This window comes from Salvia splendens, chromosome 18 (assembly GCF_004379255.2).
Source record: "Salvia splendens isolate huo1 chromosome 18, SspV2, whole genome shotgun sequence".
Classification (NCBI taxonomy): Eukaryota; Viridiplantae; Streptophyta; class Magnoliopsida; order Lamiales; family Lamiaceae; genus Salvia; species Salvia splendens.
In genome coordinates, this window is record NC_056049.1 from 24,989,084 (window position 1) to 25,008,069 (window position 18,986).

At 38.3% G+C, this 18,986-nt stretch overlaps 3 protein-coding genes across 3 annotated transcripts; 2 read left to right on the forward strand and 1 right to left on the reverse strand.

Annotated features, from left to right (window-relative positions):
- Positions 1-3,766: 3,766 nt before the first annotated feature.
- On the forward strand, positions 3,767-5,480 carry LOC121776993. The gene is made up of 2 exons (XM_042174125.1): positions 3,767-3,923; positions 4,457-5,480. Exon 2 carries the CDS (start codon positions 4,458-4,460, stop codon positions 5,478-5,480), a length of 1,023 nt encoding a protein of 340 aa, XP_042030059.1. The 5' UTR covers positions 3,767-3,923; position 4,457.
- A 567-nt stretch (positions 5,481-6,047) lies between these two features.
- On the forward strand, positions 6,048-9,864 carry LOC121777278 (eukaryotic translation initiation factor 2A-like). Its single transcript, XM_042174472.1, has 12 exons — positions 6,048-6,505; positions 6,589-6,775; positions 7,452-7,686; positions 7,794-7,862; positions 8,044-8,145; positions 8,271-8,311; positions 8,603-8,736; positions 8,926-8,989; positions 9,066-9,165; positions 9,251-9,357; positions 9,480-9,502; positions 9,582-9,864. Exons 1-12 carry the CDS (start codon positions 6,114-6,116, stop codon positions 9,670-9,672), a joined length of 1,545 nt encoding a protein of 514 aa, XP_042030406.1. The 5' UTR covers positions 6,048-6,113; the 3' UTR covers positions 9,673-9,864.
- A 3,344-nt stretch (positions 9,865-13,208) lies between these two features.
- On the reverse strand, positions 13,209-16,301 carry LOC121776994. Its single transcript, XM_042174126.1, has one exon. The coding sequence runs from the start codon at positions 16,299-16,301 to the stop codon at positions 13,209-13,211; it is 3,093 nt and encodes a 1,030-aa protein (XP_042030060.1).
- Positions 16,302-18,986: the final 2,685 nt, after the last annotated feature.

Here is an 18,986-nt window from a genome sequence, read left to right on the forward strand (position 1 = left end):
ATTTAATTATAGAACAAAAGTTATAAAGTTATTTTCCATGAGAATAATTGACTTCCTTGATTGATAGTAAGTAAATCAAATATCATAATCTATCATGATGGTTGGGACAAATCACATATGATTAGCCCAACGTCATAATAATTGCTTAAGTGGTAAGAAAGAAGCAATTATAAATTCGAAGACAGTTTTTGAACAGAATAATAGTTTAAATAATGCATGAGGGGTTAGCCTTATTAAATCTATAAACAGTCAAATATGTTGTAATAATAGCGATTGAAACTAGGCAACCAATTTTCTATGATTGGCATTTATTTAAAGTTTACTCACTATATAAAAAATAATAACAGTGACAAAAGGTTGGCATTAGAAAATAACTTAATTCACCTTCAAATATTACTTATTTCTTAACACGGCCCACCAATAAAAGAGTATTTTATTGTGGTGAATAATATATTTCGAATTAATGTTCCTTAATATTTATAGAAATCTCTACTATTCACTATTAGTCAACCAACATTTTCTATTTCTCTAGAATTTTATAATTTAGACCGTTTTTAGTCAAAAAGTAATTTTGTATAGTTTAGACCGGTTTTAATTAAAACACTAAACCTAAATAATCTTTAAATTAAAAAATTGAGATTAATTATGCTTAGTAAGCTAAATAATCTTTAAAATATAGATAGTGATTATGGTTGCTTGATGCAGGTGTTTACGACTGAAAATCTAGATAAATTTAGATTATGCCATATAGTACTATTCTTTTATCATATTTTACCGGTTGATTTGTTGTTTTGTTTTCCTTTTAGATGAATATTCAATTATTGTTCCCACTTTTTTTAGTTTGTATTGACCGTTTGGGCATCACCTGTTTCCTATGGTTCAAAGCATTTTATTGTTATATTAAAGTATATATGTAATTTTGATGTTAAGAAACTTATTTACTTTGTTAAAAATACAAAGGTAGAAAATTAACCTACGAAATATAGATTGTCTTTAGCACAAACGCCAAATTAGGACTCGAATCTCCCACTAAATCTGTAAAAATCTAAAACAAAAAGCATGTTACTTACTTTTTATGTAGGATTTCGTGATATTTTACTACTTTTAATTAGTAGGCACATAGGTATATAATTAAATTGATTAAATTTGGCAATTTGCCATTGCAATAACTAGAAGGGCAATATAGGAATTTTAATAAGTCAACATGACAGGTCAAGTGGGTTGGTTAAAGATTAAAATTAAAAAAACAATTTTGCATATATTGATAAATATGAATATACACATGACATGATCCTTATAATTATAATTATAAAGTTGAGGAGAGAGAAAAGGGATAAGATAGATGTGATGTTTATTTTATTTTATTTGTAAAATATTGCATTATGGTGTGTATAGTGGGAGCCTGGGAGGGAGACTTTATGATTATGATTAAGAAATTGTGGGGAACACATCATTAGCCGTGCATCTCAAAACGCTGGTACAAAATAATAATGATAATTCCTATGTGTATATTATTGCAATAAGGATAGGGAGACAAATTGGATAACAAAGATATTTTAAAAAAATAATAACTTCTATGCAACATAGGACTCAATTAAAATGCATAGTAATATTTTAAAGTATTTTTTGTAAATATTTTTGAATCCAGGAGAGAAATTGATATAAATCCATCCAATTGGTTTCGCATTATGGACCTGAGTTAAATAATTAAGTAATGTAATTAAGTCACCATCAACTTGATCCATACAATCATGGGAATATTAGTTCAAAAATAATAATAATTAGTTTCAGTGTCAGCGATTATATTGCAGTCCTTCTCATGCCAGCAAGATTATTTTAATTACAAGATATATGATGAGAAGTATCCCACTGAATTTATATGATTAAGCACATAATTGATAGTATTAAATTACTGTATTATTTATAGATATACATGCTGCACAATTGCATATAAATTTAATATTGAGTGAGATATGCCTACTGCTATAATGCTTATAATTTACTTCATTTATATTTACATAAATACTAGCATTATTATGATATTGTTTTTTAGGGTTATTATATATTCACACACCAATTAATGTACATATCTTCTAAAGTGACTCGCATCTAATCTACTAAAGAAAAAAAACGTTTTAACAACTAATTAAGCTGTATTTTGTGATATAGTACTATATAGTTATGATATTGTTTAATACGTAAAATTTAAATGAAAACTACATTTATGTAACCAAATTTTTATCCATATAAATAAAATTTTCTTTTGCTAGACCAAAACGGCCCATTATTCTAAATAGTAGTAGTAGGTTTTGAGAATTACGTCAACTATGGTCATTTTAGGGAGGGTGAGCTTTCCCCAACCACAAAAGGTACTATTAGAGTACGTTCATATACGGGCTGGTTTGAGGTAGCCCAGTAGCTGAAGACTAATACTTTTTGGGTGAGGTCAGGATGGCTAAGCTCAGGTCTATTGGTAAAGGAATTCATCGGGGACAGCTTTAGCTTCATAAAACTCACTATACTTACTTCAACTATGCTTTATATGTCATTCCATATTTTACTTGAATATCCAACCTCTATTTGATGTTACTATTGTAGTTTCATATGACAAGGGTAGTTATAATACTCACTAATTTCAATGAAATGAAACCAAACAAGACTTGGGAATAATATCTAAATTGATGAAAAGTCAAAACTCAATAGAATGTGTTTTCCTTTTAGACTTATACCCCTTCCATCCCCATAGACTTATTATGTTTTCCATTTTGAGTTGTCCATTGTGGCGATGTGGGTCATAAACCACAAAAGGTACTATTAGAGTACGTTCATATACGGGCTGGTTTGAGGTAGCCCAGTAGCTGAAGACTAATACTTTTTGGGTGAGGTCAGGATGGCTAAGCTCAGGTCTATTGGTAAATGAATTCATCGGGGACAGCTTTAGCTTCATAAAACTCACTATACTTACTTCAACTGTGCTTTATATGTCATTCCATATTTTACTTGAATATCCAACCTCTATTTGATGTTACTATTGTAGTTTCATATGACAAGGGTAGTTATAATACTCACTAATTTCAATGAAATGAAACCAAACAAGACTTGGGAATAAAATCTAAATTGACGAAAAGTCAAAACTCAATAGAATGTGTTTTCCTTTTAGACTTATACCCCTTCCATCCCCATAGACTTATTATGTTTTCCATTTTGAGTTGTCCCTTGTGGCGATGTGGGTCATAAACCACAAAAGGTACTATTAGAGTATGTTCATATACGGGCTGGTTTGAGGTAGCCCAGTAGCTGAAGGCTAATACTTTTTGGGTGAGGTCAGGATGGCTAAGCTCAGGTCTATTGGTAAAGGAATTCATGGGGGACAGCTTTAGCTTCATAAAACTCAATATACTTACTTCAAGTGTGCTTTATATGTCATTCCATATTTTACTTGAATATCCAACCTCTATTTGATGTTATTATTGTAGTTTCATATGAAGAGGGTAGTTATAATACTCACTAATTTCAATGAAATGAAACCAAACAAGACTTGGGAATAATATCTAAATTGATGTAAAGTTAAAACTCAATTATTTCAATATTAATTACATTCCTCTAAATTGCTGAAAAGTCAATAGGGACATTCTTTGCTATTTCGCAGCAATTTCTGAGAAGAAGGCTATCAATTTCAACTGAATTTGCATTGCATTACATTTAAATTGTGGAAACTGGGAGAGACTGGTGCAAGTTGGCTGTATACTATAAGTAGAAACATGTGTGTGTGTGTTATTCTTGTCTTTATTTTCCAATCCAAAAACATACAGTCTAATCTTTGCTCTATTTATGTGTGTGTGTGTGTGTGTGTGTGAGAGAGAGAGAGAGAGAGAGTACATCAAGACATTGTGTTGAATACTTGTATTTCAATTTTCATCCAGGTAAACAAATTCCTTTCATCGGTTTTTTGGATCATAATTTGAATCAATTTTATGATTTTGTTATTATTCAGTTTTATTAAGAACTATTATGATGTTGTTTTTCAACATCATCATTCTTGATTACTGATTAACCAGCTTCGTATTTATATAAACTCCATAATTAATGTATCTTATATTAAGATGCACGGTATAGGCTCTAGTTTAGAAGCCATATATATCTCGTTTTTTTCGTATTTTTTTGAGTTTTATTGCATGACTAAATTTTTAGGTGAAATTGTATCTTATATAATAAACAAGAAATCATACATGAATGTCATCGTAGATGAGTTAATAATGCTGTGTATTCATAACCAAAATGATATAGTTTGGCGGACAAACAAACTTTTAATTAGGCAATTTTTTTATAAATATAGGATAAGTGGGTTTAAAATTATGGCAAAGACCATAATTTAATTAAACTTTATATTTTTTTGATAAATTTGTAACCAAAGAGAACAAACCCTAACCCGCGTCTCATACCTGCATATTCTCAGAATGGTGCATATCCAAGTCCATGCCCCGACATTCATCGCACAATCTGTAGCCGAGATCTACCCCGCCTGTCGAGACTTATTCCTCCACGTCAAATCTGAAGGAAGAGACATCAAGCAGCTAGAACACAGGCTAAGCGAGCTCATAACCCTCATGGCTTTGATCATGTCGAGAAAACACGAACTAGAACGAGACTTGGTCCGAAACTCAGCCTTCTCACAAAAGAGCAATGAGTTCAAAGTGTTAGACACCATAATCTCAGCCATTGACGCCAAGTGCTCCAACTTCATCAACAAGTATGCCAAGATCACGCGGCGCCACCTCCCCTCCTCACCCAACGACGCGATCTGCCTGATCGAGGAGCTCAAGAAGCTGAGATCTAAAGTGCTGACGTTCAATTTCTTGAACCTTGCAAAGCTTAGTAGAGACATTGCCAAGATGAGTGCTCATGCAGTCGTGGTTTTGGACCGGCTGAATCCGGACCACATGATTTGTAAGAGATTGGAGATGAATCAAGAGAGGTTTGGTGATGTTGATGGTGAAGATCTTGCGTTTTACAATGTGTATGTTGATGAGGTTTTGAAGCATTTGTGTGAAAATGGGGGTAGGGTTGGGATATTGGGAGGGTTTGGGACCACATTTGTGACGAGGAAGGTGTTTAATCGACTCGTTGAAATGAAGTCTTTGTCTGGTTCCGACACTAGCCTCGAGATGGATTATGTTATCTGGGCGGAATATCCGTCGGAAGTGGGGGGAGAGGAGGAGGTCACTGAGAAGCTGCAGAATGAGAACATGGGGCAGTTAAGCATAGATCACCAGGCGTCCATGAGAAAGCATGTGAATGGGGATAAGATTTCTGCGTTTCTTCGTCACAAGAAGTATATTTTGCTAGTGGATAAGGTCATGCACGGTGTTGATCTGGGTAGGATCGGGTTGAGAGAGCACCACGAGTTTAGGAGACTCATAGTGGCTTCAGGTGATAGAGATGTTATGAGCTTAATGGTGAAACCCATTGTAGAAATATGATGGTGTTCTTGATGTTAGAAGGTTGAGATTGATATATGTTTGAACAATTATGTTAGTTTCACACTGTATTACAGTTTGGGTTGGGTACCTTATAATGCCCTTTGATGTTATTTCATATTAAACCTATGGGTTTCATCTCTTTCCATTCTAATAGTACTAATAAATTGTGTGCTAAATTGCAATTAGCATATCTTTTTAGTACCTTAATTCATTAAAACAATGTTGGTATGATTGATGTCAAATGCATAAATTGTGGTAAAACTTATTTGCCTTTTTTTTCATAAAAAATTATTTTTAAAGATATTTGAGAAGGTAAAGTTTTATAGATACCATATTTTCTTATATATAGGTTATGAGATCCAATCACTATATATTATCTACATCCACATTGTAATACAAAAAAATAAAAATAAAATACATCCACCAAGGAATACTAATTGAATAAAGTGGGATACTACAATATTAACAAGTTCAAGAGATATTTAGAGAAAAAATTAGTATAATGTTTATTTTTATTAATTTCTTTTACCAATTGAGTTTAGTTTGACCTCTCGAGACTAAAATACCAAAAATCGAGTCTTTGAAGCGAGCTGATAAATACCCTAAATCGCAGAGAAGCTCTCACAGTCACCAATGGCGGTTGCAAATCCTCCATCGCTGGACATCTTAGTGAGAGATCCAGGGGGTTTTACTATCTGGAGCGGCCCCCCAGTCAGCAACGGGGAGCCCCAAATCAAGCTCGATAAAATCCCGTGTACCTCCACAAAATTCAGCGAAGATGGATCGAAGCTCATGGCCGTTCGCTCCGATTCCCTAATTACCATCTACGACGCCAATAATTTGGCGGAAATTAGGGCTTTCCAAGTCCCCAATCTCCTCGCGGCCAGCATATCGCCATGCGGCACTTATTTGCAGACATTTCAGAAATCCTCCACGCCGCAGGTGAAGAATGTGGTGTTGTGGAAGACGGAGACGGGAGAATCGGTTTATCAGGTGTTTCAGAAGAATATGGCGAAGGCGACATGGTAATTTTGAGCGATTTTGATTTTTGAGCTGTTGGATTATCTGATTTGAGTAATGTTATTGATGCTTCGTGCTGTTTTGTTAGGCCGTCGATTCGATTTAGCTCCGATGAAGTTGTGGCGTGTCGTTTGGCGACGAATGAAGTGCAGTTCTTTGATGCTGGAGATTTCTCGAGAGGGATCGTTCATCGGCTTAAAGTGCAGGGGATTGCTGCATTTGAGCTCTCGAAGAGCCCTGGCTCGTATGTGGCCGTATTCGTTCCTGAATCGAAGGTTTCCTAATGCTCTAATGCTTTTGCTATAATTGAAGTTATTGAATTCATACTGCAAGTTGTTCTGATTCTATTTTGTTGTTGTTTTTTCCTTGCGCCTTTGTTTATTTCGATGATTACTTTAATATGATTGAATAAGTTGGTTTTTACTTGTCATCTGTTCTTGAATGTCTAGTTTTGTGGAATTTTGAAGTTTGTAATTGTCTGCAAGAAGCTTCATTTTTTTTTTCTGAACTGCTTGCAAGTGTTTGTGGAAACGATGAGTAAAACAATGTCTTTTTTGTGTATACGAGACTCAGAGGTTCAGTTATTGACTGAAATGCCACGTAATTCAGTTTTAGCTCCCTTGTAGGATTAAGTGTGGCCTGAATTTACATCTGGGCCGAAGTCCAAAAGATTGAGGATTGTGTATTGTCTTGACCGAAAAATAGATTTGTTTAAAAATCAAAATTTGTGCAGTGATAAGTAATTAAACCAATTCTGAATTATCTTTAAGCACATCAAAAAGGGAAATTGCAGTTCAAGGTTGTGTACGTATTTTGATTGAGGGTTTTGGGATATTTGGAAATTCTTGTCTTGTGAAGATAAACTGAAAATTTGTTGTTTTCTATTGCTTTAAATGTCCTTTTTTGCACATATGAACCTAAGTGTAAATCTTATCTCATTCGTCTCTGTAGGGGATGCCAGCCAATGTTCAAATATTTTCTTGTGCGAAGGAGTCACCGAGTCAGCCTGTTGCACGGAAAAGTTTCTTTAGGTGTTCCTCAGTGCAATTGCATTGGAACCTCGGTTCCAAGGGACTCTTGGTTGTCGTGCAGTCAGATGTTGATAAAACAAATCAAAGTTATTATGGGGAGACCAAGCTAAATTATCTGACTACAGATGGAATTTATGAGGGATTAGTGTCACTCCGTATGTGTCATCTTCCCTTTTTTAACCAGTTGGCAAACATGCTTCGTGTTTGATTATATAAATGGATACTAATAGTTAATGGAAATTGATCCCGAGTACTTTGGCAGGTAAAGAAGGGCCCGTACACGATGTTCAGTGGTCGTCCTCTGGTAAAGAATTTGCAGCTGTTTATGGATGTATCCTTGGTTTCTTCTTCACATAGCTGATAATCGATATCTCTAGTTAGAGCATCTGTTTATAATTTTTTTTGTAAAGAAAATCATTGCATGCCTAAAATTTATTTAAGTTTTAATAGCTCTATGTTGTGTTATCTATTCTAGTTCTGTTTTTTTCTTTTTGTTCCTTGACACAGTTCAGTTATGCCCGCAATGGCAACAATATTTGATGCTAAGTGCAAACCCCTGCTAGAGCTCGGGACCGGCCCATATAATACTGTTAGATGGAATCCAAAAGGAAAATGTATCCTTTATTCCATGCTTCATTTCATTAAGCTCTGTCTCTGCTCCCGTCTCTCATCGTCTTTTCTCTCTTTATTTCGTAAAAAGTTTCTTATGTTCATTTGTATCCTTAAAACTACCGCATAGTTATATGTTTGGCAGGATTCGGTAACTTGCCTGGTGACATGGTACATCCTTCCAAATCAATCACTGATTACTTCTAAAGTTCTTAAATATCATTAGCTGGTCCGAAGGGAGATTTCTGAGCTCTGTTTGTGGATGTAGCGTCGTTTCCCTTCATTAGACTAGTCTATTAATATTAACCTTGAAATTCCATAATTACATCGCCCTTTAAAGCTCATTGAGCAGTATCTTTTCCATGTAGAATTCGTTTGATTTACTTGCCTCGTTCTTGTTTGTCAATGCACTTGGTGTAGTGTTTTGACGAGTGCTTAGGTCAGTTTTCGTGTTCTGTTTAGGCATTTTGGGATTATACGGAAAAGAAGCAACTGGGAGCTACAAGAGCTGAATTATCAGTGTCAAGTGAGTGGTCCGCAGACGGACGTTATTTTATGACTGCAACAACAGCCCCAAGGCTGCAGGTTGACAACGGGTATGGACTTTTATCTTTATTTTATTTCTAGAAAAATCGAACTACTGCTGATATATCGATAGTAACAGTTCTATAGAAGTTAGTTAATTTTATTTCGAGTTGTTAAACGTCTTTGCATCATTATTTACTGGCACTTGGTGGCCTAGTTAATGGAATTATTTGATTACTGTATTTCCTCTGTTTCCAAAGGATCAAAATCTTCGACCACAAAGGTTCGTTGTTATTCAAGAGGATGTACGACAAGTTGTTTCAGGTCAATACCTCTGATTTTCTGTTCTTCGTGGGAATTATGTTCTTTATTCTTAGCTGGCTTTTCTTCATCGATGCAGGTAGACTGGAAACCACAGTCACCTGATAAGTTTGCTGATATTGAAGAAGCTGTGAAGTCTGTCGGCTCACTGAAATTGGAAGATACAACCACGAAACAAGGTCCATCTTTTTGCTTGCCCTCCCACAAAACACTGTCCGATATATTATTACTGTAAGATATACTAAAATGAGACTAATATGTCAGGACAAGGGTCGAAATCTGCGCAGCCCATTTCAAAACCATCTATTCCACAAAAGCCCGCTGCCTATCGCCCGCCTAGTGCTAAAGCAGCAGCTGCAGTTCAGGCAGAGGTAAATCTTAAAAAATTGTCAAACTGATTCAGACAAGTCTGCTCACAATCTAGTTTTTGTTTATTTCGTTTTTCTCGATTATATATACTTGTACTGATTCGGTATTTTTTTTGTGCATGCAGCTATTCGGAGAAAGTCCTACTGGGTAAGTGTGTCGATGTTTCTTTTGCTTGAAGCGTTTTAGTATATTTGCTTCTGATCTTCCCTCCGTGTGTCGATTACAGGGAACTGAGCAAGAACGCGCTGAAAAACAAGAAGAAGAGGGAAAAGCAGAGGGAGAAAAAGGCTGCGGAAGCCAGCTCCGGTGGAACTTGACTGTGTCCGACGGCCATTTTCAAGGGTTCTTGAGCCATGGCCATTTGCAAGGGTTCTTGAGCCATGGCCATTTGCAATGAGGCTGATTATGAAAGTTTTGATATTAAACTTGACTGATAGTGAGAAGAAGAATGCTTCTAATGAATGAATATATATTATTTTCATGTTCAAATTTGGCAGAAAATTATGGTTGGTTTTGGTCCACACTTCGTTAATCAATCCTATGTTATACTACAGGATGTTAGATTAAAGGTAAGTTGAGAAAATTAGTAGTTATTTACACAAATTGTCAATGAATATACAACATTTGATGAGCACAAACTTTATGAATGATTAGTTTGATCTATTTTACACCCTTAGTCCCTACTTATTTATATTTATGGTGTTTTTTGGGAATGAAGTTAAAAAAAATTGTGCCAAATGAAATTAACGAAGATAAAAATACATAGGTACATGATCTTTTACTTTCGCACATAAATGGTACATGATCTTTATTTTATATCATTTTTGGTACCCAATGACAAAAATAATCTTAGGTACCAAATATGTGATTTTTTGTTATGGGGGATATTTTTATAAATTTTCAATTAAATAGTACCAAATATCTGATTTCTTTTTTCTTCATTTCTTATTTCTTTATTTTCTTCTTTAGTTTCGTTCTTTTTCTTTTTTCTTCATTTCTTCTTACTTTTTACTAGTATTTTATCTTCCTTTCTTTTTTTTTTCCTCCTTAGTTTGTGTTACCTCTTTTTTCTTTTCTCTTCTTTTCTCTTCTGTCTTTTTAGTGTTTTTTATAGATACATCTAATTGCATTTATAATATAAATCAAGAACAAAACACCAAATTAAATTAATTATTTAAACTAATTAAATTAATTGAAAATTTTTAATTAAATCATTTTATACTCATTTTAGGGTTGAAACACCTAACTAAAAATATTCAATTGTTTATATCATTATGAATACAATTCACAATTTTAAATTTTTATTAAGACTATATTGATTAGTTATTAATTTAATATAAAATAATAATAATAATAGTTATTATCATATAATATTATATGAATCAAAATTAAAATAATTATATCTATAATTATTTTTTAAATACTAGTAGTTTTTAGTATTATAACAATAATATTATTATATTACTAATTAAATATAATTATAACTATAATTTAATTAAGTATATTTGAATGATATTAAAAAATAAATTAATTATTAATTTATAACATCAAAATAATAGTATTAATATTGATTAATAATAATAGTATAAAGAGTGAGGAGAATGAGAGAAGATATTATAATATCACTTTAGGTACTAGTTTTGTGTGTGCCCAAAATATCATTTATGACACAAATGGAAAAAATGTATTTGTTTAGAAAGCATCTTGGGATGTCCAGAGCCTTTGTCCTAGCGGCAAGAAGCTTAGACATTATTGCATGAGGTGCCGAGTTCGAGCAAAAATGTGATTTATAGGTACCAAAAACGATATAAAATAAAGATCAGATACCATTTATGTGCGAAAGTGAAAGATCAGGTACTATTCCTGTAGTTCAATCTAAAATAAAATAAGAGAAATAAAAGAGAGTAAAGTAGGAGAATAAAGTAAGATGTTTTATTTTTGTTAATAAAGATTAATGACTTAACTAAGTTGCGACATCCAAATAAAGCACTTCAAAAGGTATTTAGTAAATATAATCAATTCTATTTAATACTATAAATCTAGATTAAAAGGTCAATTTTGTACTCCATCATCATTTATGACTTTTAAGTAATCTGCATAAACACTTGTTCAGAAGGAAATATTCCATTCATAGTCATATACAATCCTTTTCTAGTCAATTCAAGAATTTCTACCCCTTTCTCTCCACACTTCTTGTTGTGGAAGGACCCTTCATGTCCAACAGGTTGGAGTTGGTTTCGATGAAGAGTACAAAGTGGTGCAGCTGTTGTCGTGCATCTCATGCAACAGATGTATCCAAGCCTACCTGTATTCGAGAAGGATGAATTCTTGGAGGAAGTTGGCTTTTGATCAAGAATTGATTATCCATAGTCCCATAAAGTCGTTGTGCAAGAATGGCTCCTTTGCGCACTGGATATGTTGGCGGCGGGGAGACTCATCGCTTGTCATACTAAGCTTTGATATGGAGAATGAAGTGTTTCTGACATTCACAATATCGGGTCAAGTACTTGAGTTGTTTTACATAGATTTTGAGATTCTTGCAAAGGATGAATGCCCGTTTGTTTTATTCCCCAATAAGAAGGGGATGGTTTATAGGTCGACAATGGTGATGGTTTATGAGTCGAGAGGCGAAGGGAGTGAGCTTATATGGACTCGTATAACGAATATGGAACAAAATAGTGTTTGGAATATGCCTCTTTGGAGGAGCGATGATTTTGCGGTGTTTAAGAAGCGTGATTGTGTGGTTTGGTGGTTGATTGATTTTATAGAAGCAAGACTTTTTTTACTTTTGTATGATTGTCGTGCTCGGGAATTCATCGCGCATTTGGATTTTCCGGTGACTTCGGCTATAGTTGAGTATGAAGGAAGCTTCATTTCACCTTAAGGTTGCTTAGAGGCATAGGCAAAATTGGTGCTCGAAACGTAGGCATAACTGGCCGAACTCGGATAACAAAGTTTTAGGTTTGTTTAGTATTCTTTATTGTGCTTTATTTATATTTATATTGTTATTGTTAGGCTTTGATTTGCTAGTTTTTCTGCACAAAATAGTTTGTTGGCTAAAACTAACATTGGTTCATTGATTAAAATTTAAAAAGATTGCAATTAATTAACCCACAAAATTCTTTTAACACTGATGAATCCACCTTGAGCTAGAATTTGAAGATTGTGTGCTTATCATATACTACTCCACAATATTTTTAAAAATATTGCAATTAATTACACCACAATATTTTTTTAACATTGATGAATCCACCTTAATCTAGAATCTTGATGATTTGGAACAATTTGTATTGTTGCAAATGATGTTTATGTATGATCTCTATTCAAGCATAAGCGCTGGAAGCTCCGGTAGGCGTGAGTTATTCAAGCATAAGCAATTGGTTAAATATTAATGATCAATATTTAACATAATAAAAGTAGAATCAGGGCTAAAATTAAGTGTATGGCCCATAAAACAACCCTAACTCTAATTACCGCCGTCACTAATTACCCCTCTTGAAAATGACAATGTACCTCCTTCAATTCATTCACAAACATGGCCATGAACTACGATGTGTTAACACTGATATTCTTGAATCTTCCCCTTCAATCCCTCTTGATATTGAGAACTGTCTGCAAATTGTGGTGTGACGTCATCGATTCTCAAGATTTTAGAAAACTGCACACTCAGCGGCTCAACAAGTACAACGATGAATACGCGGTACGTCTACAGTGCTATTTTCTCCGTAATTATAAAGAAAAATTGAAACTATGCATTGAGGTCCTAGCCAACGGGATCTCATTAAAGTTGCATGGTGTTCGACACGGACTATGAAAGGGTAGCTGGGTCTAATCTGCGTAAGCTCTTCTGGAGCTAGGCAATGGGATGTTTATCTTGGATTAACACCGCCCCAATTCCCACATCTGAAGCGTCCGTCTCAACGCAAAATTGCTTCTCAAAATCCGGTAAACTCAAAACCGGAGCTGTAGTCATGGCCCCTTTGAGGGCCGCGAACGCGGCATCCCCCGCTTCGGACCATACGAAGGACTCCTTTAATAAATCAGTTAAGGGTGCGGCAATCATGGCATAATTAGCAATGAAGCGTCGATAATACCCTGTTAAGCCCAAAAATCCACGTAGTTGTTTCACGGTCCTAGGTGTTGGCCATGACGTCATTGCATCGATCTTTGCGGGGTCGGCCTTTAGGCTGCCGTCTGAGACCAAATGGCCCAAATACTCAACCGTCGTGCTGCAAAACGAACATTTGGAGAGCTTGACGAAGAATTTATGGGACTGCAATAACTCGAGCACCTGCTGTAGGTGAGAGCAGTGGTCATCCAATGTTGAACTGTATACGAGGATGTCATCGAAGAATACAATTACACACTTCCTCAATAATGGCTGAAAAATCCCGTTCATGGCGGCCTGAAATGTTGACGGAGCATCGGTAAGGCCGAACGGCATTACTAAGAATTCAAAATGGCCGTCGTGTGTCCTGAAAGCTGTTTTAAACACGTCCGCATCATGCATGCGAATCTGATGGTAACCGGACCTCAAATCCAGTTTGGTGAAAAATTTCGCACGTCCCAGCTCGTCGAAGAGTTCATCTGCTGTTGGGATTGGAAAATGGTCGGGCACCGTAGCCATGTTCAAGGCCCTGTAGTCGATGCAAAACCGGAATGATCCATCTTTCTTTCTAATTAACAGGACCGGGGACGAGAACGGACTCTGACTCCGTTGAATAATCCCTTGCGCGAGCATTTCCCTCACCTGTCTTTCGATCTCATTTTTTTGAAAATAGGGGTACCTATAGGGCCGCACATTGACTGGTTTAGAATTAGGCAGCAGGTGTATCCGATGATCATATTCACGTCGCGGTGGCATCCCCGTCGGCACCTCAAATACCGGCCGAAATCTCTCCAACACCGCCTGGACCGTCGGCGGTGTATCCTGGGGAGAGTCCACGCTGGTGTCCTGCACCTCAGGCTCAATCCTCACTATCTCGTAAAACTCGTTGGCCGTGGGGTGGGCAGCCAACATTGCTAATGACTGCAAGGTGATAAGGCGCGGAGAGGGTTGCACTCCGTGTAGTGCTACAGGTACTCCATTCTGCGAAAATTCCAAGGTTTTCCCCACAAAATCCGCCGATATTCGTCCCAATGACTCCAACCAATCCATACCGAGCACAATATCCGGACCATGAATTTCCATGATGTGCAAGTCCAGAAGGAAGTCGACGCCCTGGATAGAGAGCTTGGTTCTGCGTGCTGTATGTGAACAAATCAATGATGCACCATTGCCCACATAGACTCTAAATGGCCGGATTGGGGTCAAGGATAAGTGCAATTGCTCTGCCACTCGGGGGTGGAGAAAATCATGGTTGCTCCCTGTATCGATAAGTATGCTGACTGTAGTCTTCCCGATTGTGCCTATAACGTTGAAAGGGCGGGACTTGCTGGTTCCCGACAATGTGTGGAGATGTGAGAGGTCCGCCGTGATCACTGTCTCTGGGTCGTCCTCTGCGTCTGACCCGTCCAGGTCATCCGTGGTCTCGTCGTCGCCTATATAACACAGAACCTTCAGCTTGCACACATGCCCCGGCACCCACTTCTCTGGACAGTGGTAACATAATCCTTTCCGGGAGCGCTCAGCCTTTTCAGCGTTCGAGACCCGAATGGGCCGGAAGCCGGGTTTCACCGTCTCCCTAGGCTGGGCTGCAGCGAGCTGACTGGAGGGGGCTGGGGTCGTGGCTGGGCTACTGGCAGGGTGTGTAAAACGGGACTCCCGACCGCCCCATTTACCCCGGAGTTGTTGGGGATGACGCTCCTCGTGCGACGAGGCCAGCCTCAGTGCCAAAGCCATCGCTTCTGCCAAAGAAGATGGCTGCTGTAACTCGACCTTTTCTTGGATGGGCTCCTTGAGCCCCGTGATGAAGATCGGAATTAGGGCCTCCTCGGAAATCCCTTGCACCCTATTAAGGTATCTATCAAAGGCATCGTGATACTCTGCTACACTGCCCGTCTGCACCAGCTTCGATAAGGGTCCCGCGCAATTACGGAAGCTCTGGGGGTCGAACCTATGGCGGACATCCTCCAGAAACTCAAGCCACGTCACGACCGGGTTGTTGGCTCTGTAATTAAAAATCCATTCAGCCGCCAGTGGCTGAAACAACATTACCACATAGTGTAGACGATCTTCATCTGCCAATTGTAAATGGTCGAAATAATATTCGACTCTAGAAATCCAATTCGAAGCGTCGGAGCCGTCGAAACGGGGAGCTTTCATGTCAAGATCCCGCGGCGTCTCCCTTCTGCCCGTGTTGTTTGTATGACGGTGTGAGGGTGGGTCCCATGATGTAGAGTGGCGGTACCCGTTAAAACCTCGACCCCACTCCTGAGGGAACTGAGGCATGGGTCTATCCCATGCTGACCCACGTCCGGAGTATGTGCGGTCTCGACGAACAGCAGGGCCATGGTGTTGAGCAGTCATCAAACCCTCCCGTCGTGGGTGGTCGCGAAAATCAACTCGTCGTCGGCGGACGTCCCCACCACGAGCGCGGCGGCCGTGGTTGAAATACCGGGGGACATCCCCGTCGGAAGCCATAACCTCGCGATGAGTGCGATGCGGAATCACATCCGTATCATCTGAAAAGTATGGTGGATCCGGATCAGGGAGGAGCGGAACCTCCAAACCGTCAACCCTCCGATCAGTTGCGGCCAAGCGAAATTCCAGGTTATCAAAGCGCTGCATAATCTTCTCGAACCCCAAAGAAATCGGATCACGGGGACCCGAGCCTTCGATGTGGATGGTACTCGATTGTGGATCGCCCTGTGGCGGTGGCCGGTGGCCGTTGCTGCCACGGTGAGTGAGCGATTCCTCGCGATGGGGCCGGTTCGCCATGATTTCTTGAGCGTTGCCGCCTGTCAGGAGGCCTGCTGGTGGTAGAACAGAGTCAGAAACATCCATGGTGAGTACGCAATGAAAGACACCAATTGTTAGGAGCGCTGCTCCCAACGTTGATTAACACGCGATCAAGAGACGCGGCCGGGAATTATCTGGCGCCCAGGAGGTCTGGGTCGTCGGCGATTTCCGGCGAGGAAGCTGCACGCGAGCGAGAGACTCGTCGTCAGCGGTAGGGTTTGCGTTTCTTGTTGCTCAAGCCTTGGGCCGAAAGAATATGATATATTGATGATTGAATATTCGAAAACATGGCCCTATTTATACTAAGACCCTAGGGTTGATTCGACCTAACCTAGACGTCCGGGAAAGAATCAACGAAGAAAACCCGAACGGGGCTTAATAGACGCCCGACGCGATTACCATAATTCAATTAATAAAGCTTAACTAATGAGCTATGAAAAAGGAAACAAACTAAAATAATAAATAACAAAACAGAATAAGAGCTAACAAAACAGAGCATCTTCTCCTTAATCACGTTGTTACTTGGCGACGTATTTCGCCAGCTTCTGCGGGGGTTTAATTCGATCCCTTGGCCTCAACGATCTTGCCTCCACATTCCCCTCGGACCTCTTCTGCTGCATTCGCTTCCTGGTCTTCGTGGCTGTCGCCGGTACTTCTACAGCTGGTTCCTCGTCTTGCATGCTCGAGTGATCCGTATCATTTTCACAAAATGTTTGTTATTTGATGTGGCTGAATCATTATTCTATTATTCAATGGTTATTCACTCTTACATTGCATTGTTTCTTAATTGTGGTGAGGTAAATATAGTATTCAGCAGTGACCGATCAAGAACTTTTAGCTCGGGGGTACGATATTACAATGAGATTGTTGTAAAGAGAGAATATTGAAATATGTAAGGCCTAATGAGCTGATTAATGGGATTGAAATAAATGCAGTTTGATTGATTATGCTTTATTCGAATCTTATACAAACCATATTACATGTAATTGACCAAAATCGCCCGTGAGGACAAGAGTAATTTAGTAGGAGCAATAAATTACTCCCTCCGACCACGATTTAAAGAGTCATTTTGGCTAAGCACGGGTTTTAAAAAATTGTTTGACTTTGTGAAGAAAAGTAAATGGAAAAAGTGAGTGGAACGTGAGACCCATTTAAAGTATTAGTTTTATATTGGAGTAAAAAGTTGGTTAAATGTGATGTCCGCGTACTAAAAGTGTAATAAAATAAATGGTTCTATAAATCGTGGATAATATTTATTTTAAAGGTCATTGTTTTAATGAATTAAAGTCAATATTAAAAAAAATGGGTCAGGTCTGGTCTAATCGGGTCGGATCCCACGCAAATTGTTTGAAGCTCGGGCACATGATAGTGCATCTTGATGAAGCGGCGAATTTTCGATGGTAATTAATGCACGTAAAAATAAATTACGACACAGAGGTTTTACGTGGTTCGATTTACTGAGGTAAATCTACGTCCACGGGGAGAAATGGGGGCAGGTTTGTATTGCTTGATCTGCGAATTACAGCTTACAACACTGGCCTGCTTTATGATATTCTCTCTAGAGAGCTTTTTTAGAGTTTAAAAGAAGAAGCAGAAGACCTTATCTATCTGACCTAGGTTCTATTTATACAGTGAACTAAGATCGTGGCATGCAGCATTTATTAGGTAGTGGATGTCGTGGAGATCGTGGCGACCTTGCATGGGTCCACTATCCTGCATGAGTTAATGACTGCTTGACACCACTAAATAGATCGTCGGTGTAGTGGAGGTAGAAATCTTGTATGAGTCCACTATCTCCTAGTTCGGTCGAATACTGAGACCGAACTGCTGAATTATTGCCGAGCAGCTTTTGCCGATCTGAGAGTAGAGCTTGATGCCGACCTGAGAGCAGAGCTTGATGAGTTGGCTTTCACCGAGCTGTAGGCTGGGGCCGAACTCTTTGGTTGTACCGAACTGAACTCTTTAGTCACGCCGGACTGATACTCTTTAGTCATGCCGAACTGATACTCTGTCTTGGGCTTTACTGCTGTTGGGCTTGTTTAGTACGTACTCTATCATTACCCCCCCCGAAAAGCGAAGTGAATCACTTCGGCATTCTGGAAAAAAGTATGGGGTAAGTTGATGTTTGTCCACGGTCTCATGAAGTGAACTCTTCTTTGACCGGACTTGGTTTGTGTCCTAATTTGGCGAGTTTTATCGCTCGGATCGGACTTTCCGTTGTCCTAATTTGGGGATCGGACTTTCCCTTGTCCTAATTTGGGGATCGGACTTTCCCTTGTCCTAATTCGGCGAGTTTTATCGCGTGGATCGGACTTTCCCTAGTCCTAATTCAGGCAAGTTTTATCGCGAGAATTGGACTTTTGCTGCAGTTCGTTTCAGACGAAGTGCTTGTTTAAGCTGAATTGTGGTCTTGTATCCTCTTTAGAAGCTTTGACGCACAATCGTGGGCTTGTTGCAGCTCGTTTCAGACGAACTGCTTGTTTAAGCTGAATTGTGGTCTTGTATCCTCTTTAGAAGCTTTGACGCACAATCGTGGGCTTGTTGCAGCTCGTTTCAGACGAACTGCTTGTTTAAGCTGAATTGTGGTCTTGTATCCTCTTTAGAAGCTTTGACGCACAATCGTGGGCTTGTATATGTTCTAAGAAGGGGATCAGTCTTCGAAGAACAAGATACCTCAGTAACATTTGTAAGAGACGACACGCACAGAGACAGACAAAACACACAAACAAA

What these genes read in the sequence shown, in the direction of transcription:
- LOC121776993 (XM_042174125.1), top strand. Translation starts at nt 4,458, where the DNA reads ATGGTGCATATCCAAGTCCATGCCCCGACATTCATCGCACAATCTGTA.
- LOC121777278 (XM_042174472.1), top strand. Translation starts at nt 6,114, where the DNA reads ATGGCGGTTGCAAATCCTCCATCGCTGGACATCTTAGTGAGAGATCCA. An exon ending in TGTACGACAAGTTGTTTCAG is followed by an intron (nt 8,990 to 9,065) that starts GTCAATACCTCT and finishes TCATCGATGCAG; the next exon opens with GTAGACTGGAAACCACAGTC. An exon ending in CAGCTGCAGTTCAGGCAGAG is followed by an intron (nt 9,358 to 9,479) that starts GTAAATCTTAAA and finishes TTGTGCATGCAG; the next exon opens with CTATTCGGAGAAAGTCCTAC.
- LOC121776994 (XM_042174126.1), bottom strand. Translation starts at nt 16,301, where the DNA reads ATGGATGTTTCTGACTCTGTTCTACCACCAGCAGGCCTCCTGACAGGC.